At 41.9% G+C, this 21,497-nt stretch overlaps 1 protein-coding gene and 2 long non-coding RNA genes across 7 annotated transcripts; 2 read left to right on the top strand and 1 right to left on the bottom strand.

The window, feature by feature from the left end:
* The first annotated feature begins 237 nt into the window (after window positions 1-237).
* Window positions 238-15,308, top strand: SMG9 (SMG9 nonsense mediated mRNA decay factor). 4 transcript variants are annotated; one of them, XM_085044668.1, is made up of 13 exons: window positions 238-399; window positions 1,094-1,403; window positions 2,291-2,388; window positions 2,491-2,603; window positions 3,712-3,823; window positions 5,342-5,437; window positions 7,024-7,109; window positions 8,263-8,331; window positions 9,043-9,077; window positions 10,791-10,898; window positions 12,885-13,043; window positions 13,954-14,095; window positions 15,162-15,308. In XM_085044668.1, the coding sequence occupies exons 1-13, from the start codon at window positions 307-309 to the stop codon at window positions 15,238-15,240; spliced, it is 1,500 nt and encodes a 499-aa protein (XP_084900794.1). In that variant the 5' UTR covers window positions 238-306; the 3' UTR covers window positions 15,241-15,308. The 4 variants fall into 4 exon arrangements, with proteins under 4 accessions (XP_084900794.1, XP_084900795.1, XP_084900793.1 ...); XM_085044669.1 differs by lacking the exon at window positions 9,043-9,077 and having other exon boundaries at window positions 8,263-8,366; window positions 12,885-13,022; XM_085044667.1 differs by lacking the exon at window positions 9,043-9,077 and having other exon boundaries at window positions 8,263-8,366.
* LOC146423524 (uncharacterized) lies at window positions 8,665-10,000 on the bottom strand. Its single transcript, XR_014847488.1, has 3 exons — window positions 9,959-10,000; window positions 8,931-9,099; window positions 8,665-8,740 (listed from the first exon to the last, which is right to left on the bottom strand). It is a non-coding gene; the product is annotated as an uncharacterized LOC146423524 (long non-coding RNA).
* A 707-nt stretch (window positions 15,309-16,015) lies between the features above and the next one.
* Window positions 16,016-21,139, top strand: LOC146423522 (uncharacterized). 2 transcript variants are annotated; one of them, XR_014847467.1, is made up of 5 exons: window positions 16,016-16,033; window positions 16,373-16,599; window positions 16,710-16,802; window positions 18,338-18,436; window positions 20,953-21,139. It is a non-coding gene; the product is annotated as an uncharacterized LOC146423522 (long non-coding RNA). The 2 variants fall into 2 exon arrangements; XR_014847466.1 differs by lacking the exon at window positions 16,016-16,033 and having other exon boundaries at window positions 16,172-16,599; window positions 20,953-21,133.
* The last annotated feature ends 358 nt before the right edge of the window (window positions 21,140-21,497 follow it).

Below are 21,497 nucleotides of genomic sequence, written 5' to 3'. Positions count from 1 at the left end.
CGGGGAACCTTCGGGGAGCTCCGGGAGGTCCTGAGGGATTCCCTGGAAAGCCTCGGGGAGCTTCGGAAACCTTCGGAAATTCTCGGGAATCCTCGGAAAAACCTCGGAAACTCTCGGAAATCCTCGGGGATAATCGGAACACTTCGGGAGCCTCAGGAAGGCTTCAGACATCCCCGGGAAACCTTCGGGAACCTTCGGGAACCTTCGGAACTCCCTGAGACTCGCCGGAACCTCTCGGGAACCTTTCGGGAACCTTCGGGAATCTCCGGAACTCTTCGGCACTCTCCGGAGCCGCTCGGCGCCGCCATGTCCGACTCGGGGCAGAGCCCCGCCCCCTCCGCCAGGCGGCGCTGCTGGAACCGCGAGAAGGAGGCGGAAGGGGGCGGGGCCGAGCGGAGGGTGGGCGGGGCTTGGCGGGGGTGGGCGGGGCCGAGCGGAGGGTGGGCGTGGCTTGGTGGGTGGGCGGGGCTAAAGGGCATAGGGGTGACGTCATAGTGGGGTGTGGGGGTGGTTTGGGAGGTGGGAGGGGCTAAATGTGCATGAAGGGGGCGTGGCTTCATGAGTGGTGGGCGGGGCTAAAGGGCGTGCTGATGACGTCATAATGGTGGGTGTGGCAAAGTATGTGGGCGTGGCTTTGGGGTGGGCGGGGCTAAAGGGGCACGGAGGGTGACGTCATGCTGGGGGTGTGGCTTGGGATGGGCGTGGTTTGGGCGGTGGGAGGGGCCAAATGAGCGCCAGGGTGGGCGAGGCTTTGGGGTGGGCGTGGCCAAAAGATAATATAATTAATAACCATGGAGGGGTGTGGCTTGAGAGGGGCGTGGTTTGGGAGGTGGGCGGGACCAAATGACCCTAGATGACGTCATTACCACGGGAGGGGCGTTCGCTAATGGGCGGGGCTGAGCGGGTGGGTGGGCGTGGCTTGGGAATGACTGACAGGCAAGGTGGGGCGAGCAATGGGCGTGGCTTGATGATTGACAGCTCCATAGGACAGCCTGGAGGGAGGCGGGGCTTAACAGAAAAGGGGCGTGGTTTGCATTGTGGGCGTGGTCAGCCCGGTGGGCGTGTCCCGCTGACCCCGCCCCTTTCCCCGCAGGAGGGGGAGGAGCCAGCCGCCCTGCAGAAAACGCCAATCATCCTGGCCAAGCCGCCGGCCGAGCGCCAAGCCACGCCCCTCCCGAAGGCGGGGCCCAGCCCAGCCCCGCCCCCTCCCGCCCCGGCCCCGCCCATCGTGCTGATGAAGGCGCGGGAGGGGGAGGGGCGGGGCGGAGGAGGGGGAGGGGCCTCGGCGGCGGTGGGGGAGGGGCCGGCGCAGGCCACGCCCCCCGAGCGGGAAGGGCCACGCCCCACCCAGCCTGTCTACCAACTGCACAGCCGCGGCTTGGCTCCGCCCGCCGTGCTGGACCGTGAGTGGGCGGGGCTAGGGGCGGGGCTTAGCGGGGCGGGGCTAGGGTGTGGTCAGTGGTGGGCGGGGCTAGGGGCGGGGCTTAGCGGGGTGGGGTCAGCGGTGGGCGGGGCTAAGGGGCGCGGCTGGGAGGGAGGAGCCAAAGCAGGGTGTGGCTCTGGGGTGTGGCTAAGTGGGCGTGGCTTAGGATTTGGGGTGTAGCTAATGGGCGTGGCTTTTCACTTTGGGTGTGGATTGTGATTTTGGGTGTAGCTAATGACTGGGGTGTGGCTAATGGGCGTGGTTCTGAATCTGGGGTGTGGCTGGTGGGCGTGGCTTGGTGGGCGTGGCTTGGTGGGCGTGGCTTGGTGTTTGGGGATGGTCAGTTTATGGTAATGAGGGTTGTGGGCGTGGCTAGAGGTGGGCGTGGCTAGCACAGGATGAGATTGGCTGAAGCGCTGAAAGGGGCGTGGCTTGGCTGTAAGGGTGTGGTCAATGGGCGTGGTCAGCATGACGTCACCCTGAGGGTGTGGTCAAGGCTGGTGGGCGTGGCTAACGGGTGGAAATTGGCTGATTTATGCAAATGAGGGGGCGTGGTCTATACAGAAGGGTGTGGTCATTGTGGGCGTGGCCACTTTTACATCTGTCTCTTTATGCAAATGAGTGGGCGTGGTTTATACTTAAGTGTGTGGCCAGCCTGAGGGTCAATTGTGGGCGTGGTTTGGTAAGATGGGCGTGGTCAGGGTGGTGGGCGTGGCCAAGCTCGGTGGGCGTGGCTAAGGTGTCAAACCACAGGGAGAAAATAATGTAAAATATGCAAAGATATGTAAAAAGGGGCGTGTCCCTTGAAGAAAGGGGCGTGTCCCTCCCGGGGTGGGCGTGTCCCAACCCCCTGGCCCCGCCCCCCAGCCGCCCAGGCCCAATCCCGTCTCGCCGCCCCGGAGAAGATGAAAACCAGTATCAAACTGGTGGACGAGCAGATGAACTGGTGCGACAGCGCCCTCGAGGTGGGCGGGGCTCGGCGGGGAGGGGGCGGGGCTTGGCTCAGGGGGCGTGGCCAGGCGGAGGGGGCGTGGCCCGGGCTCCCAGTGACTCCCAGTTTGTCCCAGTTCCTGCTGGAGCAGACGGACGTGCTGGTGGTGGGAGCGCTGGGGCTGCAGGGGACAGGAAAGTCCACTGTGATGTCCCTGCTGGCGGGAAACCAGCCCGAGGAGGACCCCAGGTGGGACTGGTTATACTGGTTTGGACTGGGAGGGACTGGGAATAAACTGGGAGGGACTGGGAGGAGAAAATGCGGCGGTTTTGGGGTGAAAAATGAGGATTTTGGGGTGGAAAATGGGGATTTTAGGGGGGAAAATGGGAGATTTTGGGGGTAAAGGGGGACTGGTTTGTACTGGTTTATACTGGGATGGAGCTGGGATTGGACTAGGATGGAACTGGGATATACTGGGAGGGACTGGGAGGAGAAAACGTGGCGGTTTTGGGGTGAAAAATGGGGATTTTAGGGTGGAAAATGGGAGATTTAGGGGTTAAAAGGGAACTGTGTTATACTGGTTTATAGTGGGATGGACTGGAAAAGAACTGGAATGGACTGGGATATACTGGGATGGGACTGGGAGGGAAAAATGGGGCAGTTTTGGGGTGAAAAATGAGGATTTTGGGGAGAAAAAGGGAACTGGTTTATACTGGGAGGCACTGGGATTGAACTGGAATGGACTGGGATGGACTGGTTTATACTGGGAGGCCATACTGGGAAGTCCATACTGGTTTTTACTGGTTTACATCAATCCATACTGGTTTATATTGATCCATACTGGTTTATACTGGTCCATACTGGTCCATACTGGTCTCTAACTGGTCCATACTGGTCCATACTGGTTTATACTGGTCCATACTGGTCCATACTGGTCTCTAACTGGTCCATACTGGTCCATACTGGTCCATACTGGTCCGTACTGGTCTCTAACTGGTCCATACCGGTCTCTAACTGGTCCATACTGGTCCATACTGGTCCATACTGGTCTCTAACTGGTCCATACTGGTCCATACTGGTCCGTACTGGTCCATACTGGTCCATACCGGTCTCTAACTGGTCCATACTGGTCCATACTGGTCCATACTGGTCCATACTGGTCTCTAACTGGTCCATACTCCAACCCACCACCCAACCCACCCAACCCACCCAACCCACCAACCCAACCCCACCCAACCCACCCACCCAACCAACCCACCCAACGGTCCATACTGGTCCGTAACTGGCCCCTAACTGGTCCATACTGGTCTCTAACTGGTCTCTAACTGGTCCATACTGGTCCATACTGGTCCCGCAGGTCGTTCGTGTTCCGGCCGCAGCCTCCCGAGCTGAGGGAACGAGGAGGAGCTCAGACTGGAGGAATCGACCTCTTCGTGACCCAGGAGAGAGTGCTGTTCCTGGACACCCAGGTGGCTAATTAACCTCCCAATTAGCGCTAATTAGCTGGGCTCGGTCCTGGGGAGGGTAATGAGTGGATGTTTGGTTTTTATTGCGTCTAATTAGGGCGAAAAATGAGGGAATTGGGAGAATTTTTGGGTTTAAATAGTGAAAAATTGACTCCCAAAGTTGTGATTGATAATGCTAATTAGTGCTAATTAATACATAGTTAGTATTAAATAATATTTACTAGTCCATAGTCACCCTTAATTAGGAGACATCTCGTTTTTACTGCTTCTAATTAGGGCGAAAAATGAGGTAATTGGGATAATTTTTGGGTTCAAATAGTGAAAATTGACTCCCAAAGTGCTCCAAGTTGTGATTGATAATGCTAATTAGTGCTAATTAATACCTGATTAATGGGAAATGATGTTTATTAGTCCATAGTCGCCCTTAATTAGGAGATGTTTGGTTTTTACTGCTTTTAATTAGGGCGAAAAATGAGGAAATTGAGAAAATTTTGGGTTTTGAGATTGAAAATTCCTAATTAACCTAATTACCCAAATTACCGTATTTACTGCCAATTAACCTAATTACCCAAATTACCGTATTTACTGCCAATGACTGTATTTGCCCCAATTAACCAACTTACTCCCAATTAACCTAATTATTCCATTTACCGTAATTACCCCAATTACTGTATTTACCACTAATTAATCTAATTATTCCATTTACCGTATTTTCCCAATTACTGTATTTACCCCCAATTACCGTAATTATCCAATTTACCATAATTAATCCATTTACCTTATTTACCCCAATTAACCATAATTATTCCATTCACCATAATTACTCCATTTACCGTATTTACCACTAATTAATCTAATTACCCCATTTACCATATTTACCCCAATTACCCTAATTACTCCATTTACTCTAATTACCCCAATTATCGTATTTACTCCCAATTGACTTAATTATTCCAATTACCGTATTTACCCCAATTAACCTAATTGTTCCAATTACCATATTTACCCCAATTAACCTAATTACTCCACTTACCATATTTACCCCAATTATCATATTTACTCCCAATTAACCTAATTACTCCATTTACTCTAATTACTCCCCATTGACTTAATTATTCCACTTACCGTATTTACTCCAATTAACCTAATTACCGCGATTATCCCATTTACCGTAATTACCCCAATTACTGTAATTACTCCCAATTAACCTAATTACTCCATTTACTCTAATTACTCCCAATTGACTTAATTATTCCAATTACCGTATTTACCCCAATTAACCTAATTGTTCCAATTACCGTATTTACTCCAATTAACCTAATTACCGCAATTATCCCATTTACCGTAATTACCCCAATTACCGTAATTATCCGATTTACCATAATCCATTTACCGTATTTATTCCAATTACCGTAATTATCCCATTTCCCGTATTTCCCCAATTACCACAATTACCCCAATTAATTACCCCGCCGGGTGGGCGTGGCCTGCTGACCCCGCCCACCCTGGCCCCGCCCCCAGCCCATCCTGAGCCCCGCCCACCTGGATCACCTGATCAACAACGACCGGAAGCTTCCGCCGGAGTTCGCTCTGCCTCACGCCTACGTGGAGACCCAGGTGACTGGGCGTTAATTAGCCTAATGAGGGGTTAATTAAATGGGGGATGGGTTCAACTGATTGCCCTGATTGCTGCCTTTCATCCCAATTAACTTAATTACACAGTTTACTGGAATTATCTCCATTACCGTATTTACCACAATTAAGCTAAATGGTCTATTTGTTGTAATTACCTCAATTACTGTATTTACTCCTAATTAACCTAATTTTTCCATTTACTGTAATTACCCCAATTACCATATTTACCCCAATTAACCTAATTACTCCATTTACTGTAGTTACCCTAATTACCGTATTTACCCCAATTAACCTAAATGGTCCATTTGTTGTAATTACCCCAATTACTGCCTTTACTCCTAATTAACATAATTTTTCCATTTAGTGTAATTACTCCAATTACCATATTTACCCCAATTAGCCTAATTACTCCATTTACTGTAATTACCCTAATTACCGTATTTACCCCAATTAACCTAAATGTTCCCTTTATTGTAATTACCCCAAATACTGCCTTTAATCCCAATTAACATAATTACCCCAATTACTGCCTTTATTCCCAATTAACATAATTACCCCAATTATTGTCTTTACTCCCAATTAAGGTAATTATTCCATTTACCGTATTTACTCCCAATTAACCAATTTACCCCAATTAATGTAATTACCCCAATTATTGTCTTTACTCCCAATTAACCTAATTACTCCATTTACCGTAATTACCTCAATTACTGTATTTTTTCCCAATTAACCTAATTACTCCATTTACTGTAATTATTCCAATTACCATATTTACTCCAATTAGGCTAATTACCCCAATTATTGTCTTTACTCCCAACTAACCGAATTATTCCATTTACCGTATTTACCCTAATTACCGTATTTACTCCAATTAACCCAATTACTCCATTTACTGTAATTATTTCAATTACCGTATTTACCCCAATTAATGTATTTACCCCAATTAACCTAATTATTCCATTTACTGTAATTACCACAATTAATGTATTTACCCCAATTAACCTAATTAGTCCATTTTCTGTAATTACCTCAATTAATGTATTTTCCCCAATTAACCTAATGAGTCCATTTTCTGTAATTACTCCAATGTCCATATTTACCCCAATTAACCTAATTATTCCATTTACTGTAATTATCCCAATTATTTTATTTACTGCCAATTAGCCTAATTATTCCATTTACTGTAATTACCCCAATTACCGTATTTACTCCCAATTAAGCTAATTACTCCATTTACTGTAATTACCCCAATTACCATATTTACTCCCAATTAAGCTAATTACTCCATTTGCTGTAACGATTCCAATTACTGCATTTACCCCAATTAACCTAATTATTCCATTTACTGTATTTTGCGATTACAACTTTTAATTTATTATATGTTTATTATACAATTATATATATTTAAATATACATATTTATATATATTTTTTTATTTATATAGATACTTACAAGGTAATTATAAACCATAGTAGTTATGCTAATGAGATGCTGACTATACTAATGAGTTGCTGATTATGCTAATGAGGTGCTGATGACGCTAACGAGGTGTTAATTACGCTAATTAGTCTCTGCAGATCGCTGCTTTCCTGTTCACTGTGTGTCACGTGGTGCTGCTGGTGCAGGATTGGTTCACAGATTTGGGGCTCTACAGGTGACCAAAGTGACCCAAAGTGACCCTAAAGTGACCCTAAAGTGACCCTAAAGTGACCCAAAAATCACCCAAAAATTGGCTCAAAAATGACCCAAAAATGACCCAAAAATTATCTAAAAATGACCCAAAAATGATCGCAAAGTGACCCAAAAATTACCCGAAAATGACCCTAAAGTGACCCTAAAGTGACCCTAAGTGACCCTAAAGTGACCCTAAAATTATCCCAAAATTGAGTCAAAAATGACCCAAAAATGACCCAAAAATTGGCTCAAAAATGACCCAAAATTACCCAAAAAATGACCTAAAAATGACCTAAAAATGATCCCAAAAATGACCCAAAATTACCCCAAAAATGACTCAAAAATTGGCCCAAAAATGATCCCAAAGTGACCCTAAAGTGACCCTGAAAGTGACCCTAAAGTGACCCTAAAGTGACCCAAAAATGACCAAAAAATGACCCTAAAGTGACCCAAAAATGACCCTAAAATTGAGTCCAAAATGACCCAAAATTACTCCAAAAATGACTCCAAAATTGGCTCCAAAATGGCCCAAAAATGACCCAATAATGACCCTAAAAGTGATCCCAAAATGACCCAAAATTACCCCAAAAATGACTCAAAAATTGGCCCAAAAATGATCTCAAAGTGACCCTAAAGTGACCCTGAAATTGAGCTAAAAATGACCCAAAAATTGGCTCAAAAATGACCCAAAATTACCCAAAAAATGACCTAAAAATGACCCTAAAATAATCCCAAAATGACCCAAAAATGACCCAAAATTACCTCAAAAATGACTCAAAAATTGGCCCAAAAATGATCCCAAAGTGACCATAGTGACCCTAAAGTGACCCTAAAGTGACCCAAAAATGACCCTAAAATTGAGTCCAAAATGACCCAAAATTACTCCAAAAATGACTCCAAAATTGGCTCAAAAATGGCCCAAAAATGACCCCATAATGACCCTAAAAGTGATCCCAAAATGACCCAAAATTACCCCAAAAATGACTCAAAAATTGGCTCAAAAATGATCCCAAAGTGACCCTAAAATTGAGCCAAAAATGACCCCAAAATGACCCTAAAGTGACCCAAAAATGATTCTAAATTCCCCCCAATTGCCCCAAAATCCCCCAAAATCCCCCAAAATCCCCAATCAGGTTCCTGCAGACAGCAGAGATGGTGAAACCTCCGACGCCATCGCCGAGCCACGACTGCAGTGGGGCAGCCAGCGAGGAACCTGCAGAGTATTATCCACATCTGGGTAAAAAATCCTAAATAAAACCCTATAGATTTACCCTATAGATCTGATCCTGACCCAGAGAATCCTATAGAATCCCATAGAATTCTATAGAATCCTATAGATCCCATAGATCTACCCCTGACTGCAGTGGGGCAGCCAGTGAGGAACCTGCTGAGTATTATCCTCATTTGGGTAAAAAATCCTAAAAAAAACCCTATAGATCCTTTCTGACCCAGAGAATCCCATAGAATCCCATAGAATCCCATAGATCCCAATAGAATCCCATAGAACCTAATAGAACCCCACAGATCCCATAGAACTGACTGCAGTGGGGCAGCGAGTGAGGAACCTGCAGAGTATTATCCTCATTTGGGTAAAAAATCCTAAAAAAAATCCTATAGATCTGTCCTGACCCATAGATTGACCCTATAGATCCCATAGAATCCTATAGAATCCCATAGAACTTAATAGAATCCTATAGATCCCATAGATCTACCCCTGACTGCAGTGGGGCAGTGAGTGAGGAACCTGCTGAGTGTTATCCTCATCTGGGTAAAAAATCCTAAAAAAAATCCTATAGAAAACCCTATAGATCCATCCTGACCCATGGAATCCTATAGAACCTAATAGATCCCAATAGAATCCTATAGAATCCCATAGAACCCCACAGATCTACCCCTGACTGCAGTGGGGCAGCGAGTGAGGAACCCGCGGAGTATTATCCTCATTTGGGTAAAAAATCCTATAGAAAACCCTATAGATCTGATCCCATAGATCTGTCCTGACCCATAGAACCCCATAGAATCCCATAGAACCTAATAGATCCCAATAGAATCCCATAAATCCTACAGATCTGATTCTGCCCTATAAACCAACCCTATAAATCTCACAGTATTATCCTCATTTGGGTAAAAAACCCTATAGAAAACCCTATAGAATTATCCTATAGATCTGTCCTGACCCATAGAACCCTATAGAATCCCATAGAATCCCATAGAATCCCATAGATCCTACAGATCTGATTCTGCCCTATAAACCAACCCTATAGATCTCAGAGTGTTATCCACATCTGGGTAAAAAATCCTATAGAAAACCCTATAGAAAACCCTATAGATCTGATCCCATAGATCCATCCTGATCCATAGAATCCCATAGAATCCTATGGAACCTAATAGATTCCAATAGAATCCCATAGATCCTACAGATCTGATTCTGCCCTATAAACCAACCCTATAGATCTCACAGTATTATCCACATTTGGGTAAAAAACCCTATAGAAAACCCTATAGATACATCCTAACCCATAGAACCCTATAGAATTCCATAGAATCCTATAGATCCTACAGATCTGATTCTGCCCTATAAACCAACCCTATAGATCTCAGAGTATTGTCCTCATTTGGGTAAATCCTATAGAATTATCCTATAGGTCTGTCCTGACCCATAGAACCCTATAGAATCCCATAGAATCCCATAGAATCCCATAGAATCCTATAGATCTGATTCTGCCCTATAAACCAACCCTATAGATCTCACAGTATTATCCTCATCTGGGTAAAAAACCCTATAGAAAACCCTATAGAAAACCCTATAGATTTACCCTATAGATTCACCCTATAGATCCATCCTGACCCATAGAACTCCACAGATCCCATTTTTCGGGGGTTTTGGGAATTTTGATGTTCTGGGATTGATTTTTTTGGGGAATTTTGGGATCCCAAACCCATTTTTTTGGGAATTTTGGGATCTCAAATCCATTTTTTCTTTGGAATTTGGGGAATTTTGGGTTTCCAACCCCATTTTTTGGGGAATTTTGGGTATCCTGGATCAATTTTTTTTGGGAATTTTGGGAATTCTGATGTTCTGGGATTGATTTTTTTCGGGAATTTTGGGAATTTCGAGATCCCAAACCCATTTTTTTGGGAATTTTGGGATCCCAAATCACTTGTTTTAGGTATTTTGGGATTCCCTGGGTGGATTTTTTGGGGGTTTTTGGGTATCCTGGGTGGATTTTCTCGGGGATTTTGGGAATTCCAATATTCTGGGATTGATTTTTTTTTTTTAATTTGGGGGATTTTGGGCTCCCAACCCCATTTTTTGGGGGTTTTTGGGTATCCTGGATCAATTTTTTTGGGAATTTTGGGAATTCTGATGTTCTAGGGTTGATTTTTTCGGGAATTTCGGGTTCCCAACCCCAATTTTTTGGCAATTTTGGGTTCCCAGTGTTCGTCCAAACCCTTTTTTTTTGGGAATTTTGGGATCCCAAACCCATTTTTTCTTTGGAATTTTGGGAATTTTGGGTTTCCAACCCCATTTTATTGGGAATTTTGGGTATCCCTGGGTGGATTTTCTCGGGGATTTTGGGAATTCTGATGTTCTGGGATTGATTTTTTTGGGAATTTCGGGTTCCCAATCCCAAATTTTTGGGATTTTTTGGGTTGCCAGTGTTCGTCCAAACCCGAGCTTCCCCCGAGAGTTTCTCTCCTCGGCGATTGCGGCAAATGCAGAAAGTGCTGGGGAGGCTGATGGCTCATTCCAGACTCAAATACCGAGGTGGGTTTGGGATTTTTGGGAAATTTGGGGGATTTTGGGGGTTTGGGGAAGGGTTTGGGGATTTTGGGGGGTTTGGGGGTTTTGGGGATTTTTGGGAATTTTGATTTTGGAGTTTTGGGATTTTGGATTTTTGGGATTTTGGGGGTTTGGGGGGTTTTGGGGGATTTTTGGGATTTTTTGGGGATTTTGGGGGAAAATGAGGATTTTGGAGGGAAATAAGGTGTTTTGGGGGAAATGGGTATTTTTAAGAATTTTGGAATTTTCGGGATTTTGGGGATTTTGGGGGGTTTTGGGGGAAAATGAGGATTTTGGGGAAATAGGTTGGGGTTTGGGATTTGGGGGTTGCAGAATTTGGGGAATTTTTGGGGATTTTGGGGGTTTGGGGCATTTTGGGGGAAAATGAGGATTTTGGGGAAAAAATGGAAATTTTGGGAATTTTGGGGTTTTTGGGGGGTTTGGGATTTTGGGGATTTTGGGGATTTTTGGGGGTTTTGGATTTTGGGATTTTTGGGGGGATTGGGGGGATTTTGGGGGATTTTTGGGATTTTGGGGGGTTTTAGTGTGACTTTGGGGGATTTTGGGGAAAATGAGGATTTTAAATGGGAATTTTGGAGGTTTTGGGATTTGGGGGTTTGGGGAATATTAGGGAATTTTGGGATTTTGGGGGATTTTGGGGGAAAATGAGGATTTTGGGGAAATTTGGGGGAATTTTTGATTTTGGGGGGTTTGGGGAATTTTTGGGGAATTTTGGGGGGAAAATGGGGATTTTGGGGGGATTGGGGAATTTTGGGGAATTTTTTGGGAATTTTTGGGGGTAAATCTTTGGGGTAAATTTTTGGGGTAAATTTTTGGGGCAAATTTTTGGGATTTTGCAATGAATTTTTGGGGTAAGTTTTTGGGGGTTTTTGGGTAAATTTTTGGTTTTTTGGGGTAAATTTTAAGGATTTTGCAATGAATTTTTGGGGTAAACTTTAGGAATTTTTGGGGTAAATTTTGGGGATTTTGAAATGAATTTTTGGGGTAAATTTTAGGGATTTTTGGGGTAAATGTTTGGGGTTTTTGGGGTAAATTTTAGGGATTTTGCAATGAATTTTTGGGGTAAATTTTTGGGGTTTTTTTGGTAAATTTTTGGGGTTTTTTGGTAAATCTTTGGTGTTTTGGGGTAAATTTTAGGGATTTTTAAAATGAATTTTTGGGGTAAATTTTAGGGATTTTGAAATGAATTTTTGGGGTAAATTTTTTTGGTTTTTTGGGGGTAAATTTTTGGGGTTTTTGGAGTAAATTTTTAGGGGATTGGGGTAAATTTTTGGGGAAAATTTTAGGGATTTTGCAATGAATTTTTGGGGTAAACTTTAGGGATTTTTGGGGTAAATTTTGGGGTAAATTTTAGGGATTTTGAAATGAATTTTTGGGGTAAGTTTTTGGGGTAAATCTTTGCGGTTTTTGGGGTAAATTTTTGGGGTTTTTGGAGTAAATTTTTAGGAGTTTTTGGGGTAAATTTTTGGGGTTTTTTGGGGTAAATTTTGGAGGTCTTTGGGGTAAATTTTTAGGGTTTTGGAGTAATTTTTGGGTTAAATTTTTGAGGTTTTTTGGGGTAAATTTTTGGGGATTTTTGGGGGTAAATTTTAGGGATTTTGCAATGAATTTTTGGGGTAAACTTTAGGGATTTTGGGGTAAATTTTTGGGTTTTTTGGGGTAAATTTTTGGGATTTTGAAATGAATTTTTGGGGTAAATTTTTGGGGCAAATTTTTGGGATTTTGCAATGAATTTTTGGGGTAAACTTTAGGGTTATTTTGGGGTAAATTTTGGGTTTTTTGGGGTAAAATTTTGGGATTTTTGGGGTAAATTTTTGGGATTTTGCAATGAATTTTTGGGGTAAACTTTAGGGATTTTTGGGGTAAATTTTGGGATTTTTGGGGTAAATTTCGGGGTTTTTGGGGTAAAATTTTGGGAATTCTGTCCCAAATCCCCTCCTCTCCCCCCAGGCTCTCTGTCCATGCGGGAATTCCTCCCGGGAAATTCGGGAATTTCGGGAATTTCGGGAATTCCCGCCGAGGCTGAGGTGAATCTCTTCCTGCTGCCGCCGCTGGAGGAGGAGAGCGAGGAGAGTCTGCCCAGGAGCGGTGAGGAACCAGTAGGGACCAGTTCACACCAGTAAAAACCAGTATAGACCAGTAGGGACCAGTATGGACCAGTAAAAACCAGTATAGACCAATATAGACCAGTTTAAACCAGTATAGACCAGTATAGACTAATATAAACCAGTTTAAACCAGTATGGACCAGTATGGATCGATAGGGACCAGTATAGACTAGTATAGGCCAGTTCAGACCAGACCAGTATAGACCAGTATAAACCAGTATAGACCAGTATAAACTAGTATAGACCAGTAGAGACTAGTATAGACCAGTATGGACCAGTATAGACCAGTATAAACCAGTAGGGACCAGTATAGACCAGTTCAGACCAGTCTGGACCAGTAGGGACCAGTTCACACCAGTATAAACCAGTATAGACCAGTAGGGACCAGTATAGACCAGTTCAGACCAGTATATCCCAATTCCATCCCAGTTCATCCCAGTACAAACCAGTTCCCTTCTAACCCCTAAAACTCCCATTTTCCACCCCAAAACTCCCATTTTTCACCCCAAAACCTCCACATTTTCTCCTCCCAGTCCAAACCAGTTGCTCCCAGTATATCCCAGTTCCATCCCAGTTCATCCCAATTCCCTCCCAGTATATCCCAGTATAAACCAGTTCCCTTCTAACTCCCAAAACTCCCATATTTCCCCCAAAATCCCCATTTTTCACCCCAAAACCGCCGCGTTTTCCCCTCCCAGTTCATCCCAGTCCCTCCCAGTATAACCCAGTTCAATCCCAGTCAATCCCAGTACAAACCAGTTCCCTTTTCACCCCGAAAACTCCCATTTTCCCCCGAAAACTCCCATTTTTTACCCCAAAATCCCCATTTTTCACCCCAAACCCGCCCCGTTTTCTCCTCCCAGTCCCTCCCAGTCACTCCCAGTCCAACCCAGTAACGGCAGTTCCCCGCAGGAGGGGGAGGGGCTCTGTTCCCCGCCCTGCCCCCGTTCCGTGGCCGAGGGTCACTCGGGTCACTGCTGGCCAGGCTGAGGGGCAAAGTGCTGGCAGCGGCCAGATCCCAGTTATCCCACAGCCTGCTCACCGAGAGGAACTGGTGCGTACTGGTTTGTACTGGGAGGGACTGGGAGGGACTGGGAGGAGAAAAAATGGTGGTTTTGGGGTGAAAAATGGGGATTTTGGGGTGAAAATGGGGATTTAAAAGGGAACGTTTTAGGGATAAAGGAACTGTATACTGGGAGGGAACTGGGATGGAACTGGATGGACTGGAGAAACGGGTGGTTTTGGGTGAAAAATGGGGATTTTGGGGTGAAAAATGGGGATTTTGGGAGGGAAAATTGGGGATTTAGGGTAAAAAACAACGAAAATGGCGGTTTTGGGGTGAAAAATGGGGATTTTAGGAGGGAAAATGGGGATTTTGGGGTTGAAAATGGGAGTTTTAGGGGTTAAAAGGGAACTGGTTTATACTGGGAGGGAACTGGGATGGAACTGGTTTGGACTGGGGGGAGAAAACGTGGTGGTTTTGGGCTGAAAAATGGGGATTTTGGGGTGAAAAATGGGAGTTTTAGGGGAGAAAACGGGGATTTGGGGAGAAAAAGGGAACTGGTTTATACTGGGAGTGACTGGGATGGACTGGGATTGATCGGGATTGAACTGGGGTGAACTGGTGTGTACTGGGAGGGACTGGGAGGGACTGGGAGGAGAAAACGTGGCGGTTCTGGGGTGAAAAATGGGGATTTTAGGGTGGAAAATGGGAGTTTTGGAGGTAAAAAGGGAACTGGTTTATACTGGGAGGAAACTGGGATTGAATTGGGATGAACTGGTTTATACTGGGATGGACTGGGAGGAGAAAACAGCAGTTTTGGGGTGAAAAATGGGAGTTTTGGGGGGTTAAAAGGGATGTAATTTATACTGGGATATACTGGGAGGGAATTGGGATGGACTGGTTTATACTGGGATGGACTGGGAATGGACTAGGATGGACTGGGATTGAACTGGGATGAACTGGGATGAACTGGGAATTAACTGGGATGGAACTGGGAAGTCCATACTGGTCCATATTGGTCCATACTGGTCCATACTGGTCCAAACTGGTCCATACTGGTCCATACTGGTCCAAACTGGTCCATACTGGTCTATACTGGTCCAAACTGGTCTGACAGGTTCCACTACGCCGCGCGGATCTGGGACGGAGTGAAGAAATCCTCGGCGCTGGCCGAGTACGGGCGCTTACTGGGCTGAACTGGTTTATACTGGGATGGACTGGGAGAACCTCTCTGGACCAATAAAACCCAAAAAAACCCCAAAAATCGTCTGGTTTTGGGTTTAATTAGCATCGAGTGTTAATTAGTTGTTAATTAGTTACCTCCTGAGGGGGAATTAGGGGAATTTTGGGGGAATTTTGGGGGAAATTTTGGGGAATTTTTGGGGATTTTTGGGTTTTTGAGGAATTTGGGAATATTTGGGGTGGGGTTTTGGGGGATTTTCGGGATTTTGGAGATTTTTGGGTGGTTTTGGGGAATTTTTGGGGTTTTTTTTATTTTGGGGAATTTTTGGGGGGATTTGAGGGGATTTTGGGGATCCCGGGTGAGATTTTGGATAATTTTTGGGGATTTTTGGGTAATTTTTGGAGATTTTTTTTTTGGTTTTCGGTGGATTTGAGGGAATTTTGGATTTCCTGGCTGATATTTTGGGTAAATTTTGAGGATTTGAGGGAATTTTGGGGATCCCGGGTGAGATTTTGGCTACTTTTTGGAGATTTTTTCGAGGGATTTGTGGGAATTTTGGGGAGCCCGGATGAGATTTTTGGGTTATTTTTGGGGATTTTGGGGTTCCCGATGAGGTTTTGGGGTAATTTTTGGGGATCTTGGGTGATCCTGACGGAATTTTTGGGGTTCCGAGGGGTTTTGGGTATTTTTTCGGGATCTTTGGGCAGTTTTGGGGGATTTTTTGGGTAGATTTTAAGGATTTTTGGGTAGATTTTGGGGATTTTTTTGGTTTTTCGGGGATCCTGAGGGAATTTCGGGTTTCCCGGGTGAACTTTTGGGTAATTTTTTGGGGATTTTGAGGATCCCGACTGAGATTTTGGGTTAGTTTTGGGGATTTTGGGGTTCCCGGGTGAGATTTTGGGTTATTTTTGGGGTTCCCGATGAGATTTGGGGTAATTTTTGGGTGATTTTGAGGGAATTTCGTGGCTCCGACGGCTTTTGGGTCGATTTCGGAGATCTTTCCCTACCTTTCGCAGCTCCCGGAGCCTCAATTCCCCTCAAAAATCCTTAATTAATCCTTAATTACTCCTTAATTCCTCCTTAATTCCCCCTCACTCCCCTCCTCCCCCCCACTCCCCTCACACCTTCCCGCCCTTTCCAAAAAGAGCGGGAAAAACCCGCGGGAGGACCCAAAACCACAAAGCTCGGAGGACCAAGCGGCCAGAGCGTCTCCGCGGCGCCAAACCGGAAGTCCCATAGAAAAACCATCGAGAGCAGGGCGGTGATTGCCAGAGCGTCTCCCCTGGAGCTCTGAGGAGATTTCCGGCGCATGGCGGCGGCGATGCCGGAGCTTCATTTCACTCGCGTCGTTTCCGTTAGCAGCGCCGATCCGGTTGGTTTTTTTGAATTTTTTCAATTTTTTTCAGGCTCCGGTTGTTCTCCGGAGGATCCGGTAGAGTTCCGGAGGTTTTTCGGGGTCGAATTGACGATTTTTCCCCTCAGAAATTCCCGGCGGAGAACCTGCTGAGGCCGGATGATGGGGGGAGGTGGAGAGGAGCGGCGGCGGGGGAGAAACAGCTCAGCGTCGTGCTGGAGGTAAAAATGGGAAATTTAAAATATATTTGGGGGGTTTTATTTTAATTTTATTTTTTGGGGATTTTTTTCTGATTTTTTGGGGTTTTTTTCGGATTTTTTTGGGTTTTTTTCCGGGTTTTTTCGAGGTTCTTGGGGTTTTTTTCGGGGTTTTCTGAGGGTTTTTTTCTGGGTTTTTCGAGGGTTTTTGGGGTTTTATTTTCGGTTTTTTAGGGGTTTTTTTGGTTGTTTTTTTCTGGCTTTTTTTGGGGATTTTTTTCTGATTTTTTGGGGATTTTTTCTGATTTTTTGGGGTTTTTTTTCTGGATTTTTGAGGGTTTTTCTGAAGGTTCTTTTTCTGGTTTTTTTTTTTTTTCTGGGGTTTTTGGAATTTTTTTCTGGGTTTTTTGAGGGTTTTTTGGGTTTTTGGTTGTTGTTTTCTTGGTTTTTTTGATTTATTTTTTTCTTATTTTTAATTGGATTTTTTTGAGGTCTTTCCTAATTCTTTAGGGATTTGGGGAATTTTGTGATTTTGGGATTTATTTGATTTTTTTTCCAAATTTATTTGAGGCTTTTGATTTTTTTTTTCCTATTTTTGATGGTTTTTTGAGGTTTTTAAGGGTTTTTTTGTATTTTCCTATTTTTAATGTGATTTTTTTTAGGATTTTCTTATTTTTTCTCATGTTTTAATGCAGTTTTGTTTTGGTTTCTTCCCGATTTTTTGGGAATTTGGGGTTTGAGGGATTTGGGATTTTGGGATTTATTTGAATCTTTTCCCAATTTTTTCCTGAGCTTTTTGATATTTTTTGTTTCATTTTTTCAGCTTTTTAAGTAATTTTTTTGCTATTTTCCCATTTTTAATGGTTTTTTTGGGGGATTTTCTTATTTTTTCTTATTTTTTACCTCAGTTACTTTTTCTTTTCTTCCCGATTATTTGGGATTTTGGGATTTATTTGAATTTTTTCCAATTTTTTTCTGACCTTTTTAATATTTTTTAAATTTTTTTTTTACCTTTTAAATGGTTTTTTTTTGCCAAATTCCCCATTTTTTAATGTTTTTTTAACATTTTCTTATTTTTTCTTATTTTTCACCTCAGTTTTTTTAGGGTTTTTTTATTCCCTATTATTTGGGATTTTGGGATTTATTTTAATTTTTCCCAATTTTTTCTGATCTTTTTGACATTTTTTGATTTTTTTTTTAGCTTTTTGAGTAATTTTTTTGCCATTTTCCCATTTTTAATGTTTTTTTGACATTTTCTTATTTTTTTTTACCTAATTTTGGTTTTTTTTCCCGATGATTTGGGACTTTGGGATTTATTTGATTTTTTTTCCATTTTTTTTCTGATCTTTTTTATATTTTTTATTTATTTTTGTTTAGTTTTTAAAGCAATTTTATCGCTTTTTCCTCAGTTTTTAACTTTTTCTTTGACATTTTCTCATTTTTTCTCCTTTTTCAACACTTTCTTTTCCTTTTTTCGATTTAATTTAAACTTCCTAACTCATTTTTTTTCCTCTTTTCCCAACTTTTGGGGGAATTTTGGGAATTTTCCCCCCAAAAAGTTGGGAATTTCCAGCCCAATCCACTCGATCCACGTTGGGAACGATGGAGCAGCTTTTGTGGAGATCCTGCAGGGAGCCTCGGGGGGAGGAGAATTCCAGGTGAGATTTGGGATTTTTTTGGGGATTTTTGGGATGTTTTGGGGGATTTTGGGAAGTTTTGGGAAATTTGGGGATTTTTGGGACTTTTTTGGGATTTTTTGGGGGTTTTTTTTGGGATTTTTCAGGGTTTTTTTGAGTTTTATTGGGTTTTTTGGGGATTTTTTGGGGGATTTTTTTGAAATTTATTAGGATTTTTTGGGGGATTTTTTAAAATTTATTAGGATTTTGGGGGTTTTTCAGGGTTTTGGAGGTTTTATTTTTGGGGATTTTTTGAAATTTATTAGGATTTTATTGAATTGGGGATTTTTAAACAAATTTATTAGGGTTTATTGGGGTTTCAGGGGTTTTTGATTTTGAGGGATTTTTAATTTATTGGGATTTTTGGGATTTTGGGGATTTTTAAAATTTATTAGAATTTATTGGGGAATTGTTTTGAGATTTTTTGGGGATTTTGGGATGATTTCTTTGAATTTATTAGGGTTTTTGGGGTTTTCAGGTGGTTTTTGTGAGTTTTGGGGATTTTTTAAAATTTATTAGGAATTTATTGGGGATTTTTGGAAAATTTTTGGTTTTATTGAGATTTTGGGGTTTTTGGGGATTTTGGGGATTTTTTTGAAATTTATTAGGATTTTTTGGGGAATTTTTTTGGGGTTTTTAAAAAAATTATTAGGATTTTATTGGGAATTTTTGGGGTTTTTTTGGGGAAATTTGGGATTTTTTTGGGGGTTTTTTCAGGGGTTTTTTGGAGGTTTATTGGGTTTTTTGGGATTTTTTGGGGGATTTTTTTTGAGATTTAATGGGATTTTTTGGGGTTTTTCAGGGTTTTTTAATTTAGTTTTTTGGGATATTTTGGGGATTTTTATGGATTTTATTGGGTTTAGTTTGGTTTTAGGTTTTGAGTTATGGGATATTTTTGTGATTTTTGGAATTTGGTATTTTTCTTATTTTGTGGTTTTGTGATTTTTGTGATTTTTGGGTGATTTTGGGTAATTTTTTAAAGATTTTTTGGGATATTTTGTGGTTTTTCTATGATTTTTTGGTGTTTTTTGGGATATTTGGTGATTTTTTTGGTGATTTTTTTGGGTAACTTTGTGATTTTTTTGGTGATTTTCTTGTGATCGTTTTGGTGATTTTTTGGTAACTTTTTGGTGATTTTCTTGTGGTTTTTCTGTCATTTTTTGTGATTTTTGGGTAATTTTTTTTAGGATTTTTTGGGATTTTTTTGGTGATTTTCTTGTGATTTTCTTGTGGTTTTTCTGTGATTTTTGGGTGATTTTTTTGGTGATTTTTGGGTGACTTTTGGGTAATTTTTTTAGGACTTTTTGTGATTTTTGGGGGATTTTTTTGTGATTTTTTGGGGGGATTTTTTTAGGATTTTTTGAGATGTTTTGTGATTTTTTTGGTGATTTTCTTGTGATTTTTTGGTGATTTTTTTGTGATTTTTTGGTGATTTTTGGGTGATTTTTGGGTGATTGTTTTAAGGGTTTTTTGGATATTTTGTGATTTTTTTTGTGATTTTTTTGGGTTTTTTTGTGATTTTCTTGGTGATTTTTTTGGTAACATTTTTTTAGGTTTTTTGGTGATTTTTTGGTAACTTTTTGGTGATTTTCTTGTGGTTTTTCTGTGATTTTTGGGTGATTTTTTTGTGATTTTTGGGTCATTTTTTTAGGACTTTCTGTGATTTTTTGGTGATTATTTGGTAACTTTTTTGTAATTTTTTTGGTGATTTTTGGGTGATTTTTTTAGGATTTTTAGTGATTTTTTGTGGGTTTTTTGGTGACTTTTGGGTAATTTTTTTAGCATTTTTTCAGATATTTTGTGATTTATTTGGTGATTTTTTTTGTTATTTTCTTGTGATTTTTCTGTGTTTTTTGTGATTTTTTTGTGGGTTTTTTTTGAGATTTTCTTGAGATTTTCTTGAGATTTTCTTGAGATTTTCTTGAGATTTTCTTGAGATTTTCTTGAGATTTTCTTGAGATTTTCTTGAGATTTTCTTCTGATTTTCTTCTGATTTTCTTCTGATTTTCTTCTGATTTTTCTTGTCATTTCTGGATAAATTTTTAGGATTTTTTGGGATATTTTTGTGGTTTTTTGGTGATTTTTCTAGTGATTTTCTTGTGATTTTTCTGTGATTTTTGGGTGATTTTTGGGCAATTTTTTTTTACATTTTGGGATTTTTTGGTGGTTTTTTTGGTGATTTTTCTGTGATTTTTGGGTAATTTTTTTAGGAATTTTTGGGATATTTTGTGATTTTTTTGGTGATTTTTCTTGTGATTTTCTTGTGATTTTTCTGTGATTTTTGGGTGATTTTTTGGTGATTTTCTTGTGATTTTTTGGTGGTTTTTCTGTGATTTGTTTGGTGATTTTTTGGGTGATTTTTTGGGTGATTTTGGATAAGTTTTTCAGGTTTTTTTGGTTTTTTTTTCATTTTTCGTGTTCTTTTCAATTTTTTTTCCATCTTTTCCCATTTTTCTTCCATTTCCCCCCAATTTTCAGGTGCCTTTTCCTCTCCCCAGGTGCTTCTCCCCACCTCAGCCCTGATGTCACCTGCAGAGAGCAGAGCTGGGCTGGAAACTCGCCGAGTTCGCGTTTTTGGGCCCAAAAATTTGGTCCAAAATTCCACTCAGAGCACCTGGGATCGGCTCAGGGTGGTGCTGAGTCAGCCTTACTGCCAGGTGAGACCCAAAAAACCCCAAAAAATCCCAAAAAAATCCCAAAATATCCCAAAAAAAATCCCAAAAAAACCCAAAAACTAAAAAAAAAAATCCCAAAAAACCCCAAAAAAATACACCTGGGAGCCAAAATATCCCCAAAAAACCCCAAAAACTCACCTGGGATCGGCTCAGGGTGGTGCTGAGTCAGCCTTACTGCCAGGTGAGACCCAAAAATCCCCAAAAAAACCCCAAAAAAACTGAAAAAAATACACCTGGGAACCAAAAAAACCTGAAAAAATACATCTGGGAGCCAAAATATCCCAAAAAAAACCCCCAAAAACTCACCTGGGGAACCCAAAAATCCCAAAAAACCCCCAAAAACTCAAAAAAAATCCCAAAAAAACCCC

The sequence above is a fragment of the Lichenostomus cassidix genome, unplaced genomic scaffold (genome assembly GCF_008360975.1).
Source record: "Lichenostomus cassidix isolate B80296 unplaced genomic scaffold, HeHo_3.0 HiC_scaffold_37, whole genome shotgun sequence".
Lineage (NCBI taxonomy): Eukaryota > Metazoa > Chordata > Aves > Passeriformes > Meliphagidae > Lichenostomus > Lichenostomus cassidix.
Note: the sequence above shows the minus strand (reverse complement) of the source record. Positions and strands in the feature narration are given on the sequence as shown.

Excerpts from the sequence above, each read along its gene's own strand:
- SMG9 (XM_085044668.1), top strand. The coding sequence starts at position 307 with ATGTCCGACTCGGGGCAGAGCCCCGCCCCCTCCGCCAGGCGGCGCTGC. Across the intron at positions 5,438-7,023 it reads ACGCCTACGTGGAGACCCAG|TCTCTGCAGATCGCTGCTTT; the intron begins GTGACTGGGCGT and ends TACGCTAATTAG. Across the intron at positions 10,899-12,884 it reads TTCCAGACTCAAATACCGAG|GCTCTCTGTCCATGCGGGAA; the intron begins GTGGGTTTGGGA and ends CTCTCCCCCCAG.